The sequence below is a fragment of the Triticum dicoccoides genome, chromosome 5B (genome assembly GCF_002162155.2).
Source record: "Triticum dicoccoides isolate Atlit2015 ecotype Zavitan chromosome 5B, WEW_v2.0, whole genome shotgun sequence".
Lineage (NCBI taxonomy): Eukaryota > Viridiplantae > Streptophyta > Magnoliopsida > Poales > Poaceae > Triticum > Triticum dicoccoides.
Genome location: NC_041389.1, coordinates 143,098,478 through 143,103,795, shown reverse-complemented (window position 1 = coordinate 143,103,795; position 5,318 = coordinate 143,098,478). Strand labels below are relative to the sequence as shown.

Sequence of the window (5,318 nt, the reverse complement as noted above, 5' to 3'; positions counted from 1 at the left end):
ATAACTGAAGTTGAGGATCATTAAGACAAGATTGTGCAAACAGATGGAAGATGAGAACCTGGCTAATAACTTGTTAGTTCATATAAAGGGTGGAATTTTAGAGAACTACAGCCCACGAAGATGTCATTGCAGATTTTATTGCAAGAATGATTGGAGAGTTGATTTCTATATGAGCAAGTCCATGTCTAATGTCTCGGCACTTTTGTATTAGCTAATTCAATAATGACTCATGGTTGAACTGTACTTTGGTACATATATATTATATATGTACATATCTGCTAGCTCAATCTTATGACATGGGTCTTTGTAATATGTCCTTATGAGTCAGAATTTGGAAAAAAATGTGCTCTTCTTAAGTTTGGCCCGCCCAACTTTTTCGTTCAAGCTCCGCCACTGCGATCTTGACGACTTTCCGGCACCGCACCTCGGCACCACCGCTCCCGTCAACGATCTTCTTCCATCATGTTGCCGACGACAGCCTGTCGCCTCCCTTCATGTCGCTCCGCCAAAACGACAATCTCCCGATCCTCCTCATCGCTGCAGCACCCAGCAACCATATCGACCGCTCTTCCTCATCGCTGCACCACCCAATGACCATATCGCCCGCCCCGAGGCACTAGCAGATCGCCACCCCGAGGCAAGCGCGGCTTCAAATCGACCTAGCTCTGATATCAACTGTTGGGATTTCGGCCAACAGGATCAATCACATCAAATCACGACAGAAACGCGCACACGGTAACTTTTGTCAAAGGCACGTATCGTGCCTCTCTTTTTCCTCTTTTTCTCGCGTCGGTGATGCGAATCTCACGGGTTGGTGCATATATATATATGTAGAGCAGCCACCGAGTAGCCATCGACCTGCACATACCTAACCTATACAGAATCCATCTCTAAACCTAGTCGTGTACAAACTCCTAATCAAACTAGGACACAGCTACTACGTAGATTTTTCCTCTGTATCGACTAGGACACCGGCGTGCATGCCAGCTCCTACCAATACTTGGATTTCTACTACTTACTATTAGACTCTTAACTGAATACAACTCAAGATTATTTGTAACAAAATCCTCCTCTCATATGCGCTGAGGTCAAGGGGTTTCAGAAACCCAAGACAAAAGAAGTTGATTTAAGGGTCTGACTAAAGAAGTATTTTTTTATCAATCATTGTCTGGCTTGTCCACCTGAGCAAATGGAAATGTGTTTGGGTCCAATTGAAAATGGTCTAAGATCCTCTTAGGTGCGTGAGGCGTAAGCCCATATGTAGCTGTAGCGGTGTGTTTTTCTTTTGAATTTTTCTTGAAACCCCTCCTCTACATTCAATAATGTACATAACCATCTTTATTACTCCCTTCAATTTTTTATACAAGGCCACAAAACCATATTACAGATACTCCTTCCGTTCCGGTTTATAGCGCTCAATTCAAAAATCTCACCAATCAAGATAGATGGTGAGTGGTGGAATACTTTTTGTAGTTTTGCAAAAGTACCTAATTAATGCTCTTGTTTCCCTCAAAAAATTATGTTTATCAATGCATTAATTGCAATGCATGCATGCATAAAGTACATGCATAGGTCAATTTTCTCTTAATACTTGCATGCAACAATTTAATGCACCTTGGAATCTGAACATGTGATGGAAAACAACCAAATTGAGCCTTACAAAATGGAAAAACTAAAATTTTGAGATAAGCCCTATAAACCGGAAAGGAGGGAGTACTTAGGTAAAAATTAACGGCTACTTAAACCAATGTTACAAACTAGTCTTTTCTTCTTGCTTGACGTGTTTGTGTATTTTCTCTCCAACGCATAACAAGACAACTCTCTCACTTCTCGTTGGTTGATTAATACGGTGCATGCAAATCAATCTTCTCACTCCCACATGCATGCATGAGGTAATGTCTTCGGTTGCTAGTACGAGGCAAAGCTCATCAATTTTACATCGATTTGTGTTAATGACCTTCTATAGCTGCAAATTGTAATTTTGATGATGGCCTTGCATAAAAAATGGAGGAAGTATATTATTCAACAAACAAAATAAATACATTGATCAATTCAAAGACACCTTTCTAGCGGCCTTTGTCGCTACACCCATAAATTTGATAATGTGCCCTGACCTTGCATCACCACACACCATCTAAGCCGATGGCCTTGCAAAGCCGCCCCATAGCGGACCGAAAGCAGCAATCGCTATAGCAAACCCTCAACACACATAGCATGCACACACTCGAAATCCGCTGTCGCCGCCATCTTCCTTCGTCCCATCTTTAGAAGGGATCAACATATTGACCTTGCTGGGCCCAACTGTAGTCGACGCCACCATGATGCATGACAGCTCCACCACACTGCGCTTATCTATCGCCAAGACTCCATTGCGCCACGGGCTAAAACTTGCTGTCGTCGAAGCAGTAGATCCAAGATAGCTCCACCTCTTGGCCACTTCAGCCAGCACCCGCTCTAAAACGATGCCCCAAGGAGGGAAAACAACATCAAAGACGTCGACATCAACTGATCGGAGAGAACCAACTCTAGAGTTTTCCCGTAGCAGCCCGAGTGAGGTAACACAGACTACAACAACGATGTCTGGACAAGAAAACGGCATCAAAGCGATGCCGTCATCGTTCGCCATGACCGAAGTCGACATGATTTTCACCGACAATGGTACCACCCAACTCCGTAGTTGATGGGATCCATGCGAAGCCGCGCTGTGAAGACGCACGCAGCCGCCGGAACGCCGGTCGAGGATGACCTCCAGCCGCCCCTCACCGACCCTTCTATGTGCTGCCGGCCGGCCAAGGGCCACTTCGCGATGGATCTGAACGAGCATCAGATCCACGACCGCCGCCAGCAACCATCGCCTGAGAGCACGCCGGAGACCGATCCCAGCTGACCCTCCGGCTATGGAGGTGGCCGCCCCTGCCGCCGCCTGAACAGGGAACTCCGCCCTGGCCACCGTGCTCGTTCCCATCATAGGCACCGCGCGCGAGAGGGAGAGGGTGGGTGGCGGCGGCAGGCAAGGGTCGCGGGAGGAGGGTTGTGCTGTAGCTGTGTTAAACTGTTAATTCAGTCGTGTGATATAAACATCTTAAAAAACAGTAAGATTAACAAAGTACTGCTGAAATAGTGCACGTCCAGTGGCCTTAAGATCCGAGTTGAGGAATTAGTAGATTCAGAATATCATGGCGGGTAGTCGCAGCAAAGATTTGATCTGAAGAGCTAGTTGTGCATTCTACTTGCAGGGGCCAAGCAAGAATACCCCTTGGGAAGGCGAGGAGCCAAAGAAGTGACGAAGAATCGCAAAATTCTTGAGCTCTGGAGTCTGGAGATTGCTCTACAGAGCACTATGCCTTTTTCTCTCTCATTGTGATTATTCCCATTTTCATTCCAGGTGACAACTATCAAGGCAGATATGCAAAGGACAAGCTTATCTCTATCCTAGAATCTATATCCTTCGCTGCGCGCACCGGCGCCGCAGTGTGTGTACATGCGTCATGCATCTGAAAAATGAAGAAGTAGAAGGAAATATTTTCTTACTTGCAGCAGATTCCCGCAACATCATACAGGAACCAACTGTGACGCGGCATCTCTTCCTCTCAACTTTTGCTGGGTGAGAATGTTGAAGGAAAAGCAAAGATTGCACCTTCATTGGATCGTGGCCTCACCGGGCCGCATATATTTGATAAGCTAGGCCAGGTCCAGGTCGACGATGGTGATGTGGCCGTCAAAAGTAGAAGAAGCAAAACAAGTTGGACATGATTCTCCTCCAACAGATAAGTGATGAGAGGAGCCGTGTGGATGCTACTCTGAAGCGTGGTGAGAGGAGCTGTGTGGATGCTATTCTGAAGCTGAGGCGACTCGGCACCGGTTCCTCAGAAACCAGCTTGGTGAGCTGGTCGGAATCAGTTCTTGGAAAAGCACTGGCCGTACCATATCGGTATCCTGCATCGTAGCCGACAGGGTACTTCTCGTCGCTGACACATTTTCTCCGGTATAATCCCTACAGCACAAAACTCCCTAGTTTTTAAAATCCCATATTAAATTGAGGTCTCTAATTAAAATTAGGTAACCCGATTTTGACCGAGTCAACAATTTCTCAATGCTTTCTTATTCAATTCTTTTAGGGAAACATTTAGAGCAAGTATAATAGAGCTGAGTCAGCGGGCTATAAGGAATAAACTAGCATATTTCTGCTTAGTTGGAGGAAATAGAAGAGGAGAGAGAAAGTAAGTGGGTTCTTCGTGAAGAGCCAGCTCTAGCACGTGCTCCTAGGCACTTTGTGAGAATGAAAGGTGGGCCACAAAATAAAAAAGTAGTACACTCTCTTGGTATACTATTGTACATGTTGGCTATAAGATGAGTTGTAGATGACATGACACTGGCTTATAGGCAGTAGCTGGCTATACTATTAACCATGCTCTTACGTGCGGTCGACCGGCCGAGTTTCGGCCGGTCACAGCGTGCACTCCGCAACTCGTTCGTCTACACGTGGGTCCATCACCGAACGGCCGCCTAGTCTTTTTACCTTATCTCTTCACGGGTGAACGAGATCCACTCATTCTTCTGCTCGCGAACATCTCCTCTGCACCGCAAGCTCCGCTCTCTCCCCTCTTCTTCTCTGTAGATGCTCGCCGTATCTCACCGGCGACAAGCTACGCCGGCCGCCATGGCCACCGGCCACTTTTTTCTCTTTTCTATCCCGCGGTGGCCGTGGCTGCCCCCACCCCCTTTCCCCTCACCGGGAACAAGTGATGCAAACCAACGCACCCATCGATATGATGCTGGCGCGATGGTGACAAGTGTCGGAGACCGGCGGCGGCCGGCGTTGGGGACATTCGAACCCCGGCGACAAGTGATGAAGATCTGACGTTTTACCTTTTTGCTAGAAGCAGCCTGAAATTTTGTTGCCATCGTCTTTTTTTTTCTGGACCCAACCAATCCCTTTTTGCTACCACATTTGTCTCTTTTTTGCTGGAACCAGTGTACCAAATTTTTGCTTCCACCATTTTCGGATTTTGCTGGAAGCAGCCTCAAATTTTGCTGCCATCGTCTCTTTTTTGGCTGGAACCAACCAATCCTATTTTGCTTCCACGTTTGTTTCTTTTTGCTGAAACCAGTGTATCAATTTTTTGCTTCCATTGTCTTCGATTTTTGTTGGAACCAATCCAAAATTTTGCTACCATATTTTTTGTTTAGTGTATGTGTACCAATTTTTGCTACCACCATCTTCTGGTTTTGCTGGAACCGACAAAAAAAATTGCTACCATGTCTTTGTTGGTGAAAATTCCACCACTCTTTTTCGCTGCCAATGTTTTGAATTCTGC

The 5,318-nt window shown here is 46.2% G+C and overlaps 1 protein-coding gene across 2 annotated transcripts; it reads right to left on the bottom strand.

Annotated features, from left to right (window-relative positions):
- Positions 1-1,998: 1,998 nt before the first annotated feature.
- LOC119307882 lies at positions 1,999-3,906 on the bottom strand. Of its 2 annotated transcripts, none has more exons than XM_037583979.1 (2): positions 3,532-3,906; positions 1,999-3,036 (listed from the first exon to the last, which is right to left on the bottom strand). In XM_037583979.1, the coding sequence occupies exons 1-2, from the start codon at positions 3,641-3,643 to the stop codon at positions 2,201-2,203; spliced, it is 948 nt and encodes a 315-aa protein (XP_037439876.1). In that variant the 5' UTR covers positions 3,644-3,906; the 3' UTR covers positions 1,999-2,200. The 2 variants fall into 2 exon arrangements, with proteins under 2 accessions (XP_037439876.1, XP_037439875.1); XM_037583978.1 differs by having other exon boundaries at positions 1,999-3,042; positions 3,532-3,901.
- Between the last annotated feature and the right edge of the window lie 1,412 nt (positions 3,907-5,318).

Coding starts and splice junctions, on each gene's coding strand:
- LOC119307882 (XM_037583978.1), bottom strand. CDS start 3,643: ATGAAGGTGCAATCTTTGCTTTTCCTTCAACATTCTCACCCAGCAAAA. Junction 3,043..3,531: donor GTTGCGGGAATCTGCTGCAA/GTAAGAAAATAT, acceptor AGTTTAACACAG/CTACAGCACAACCCTCCTCC.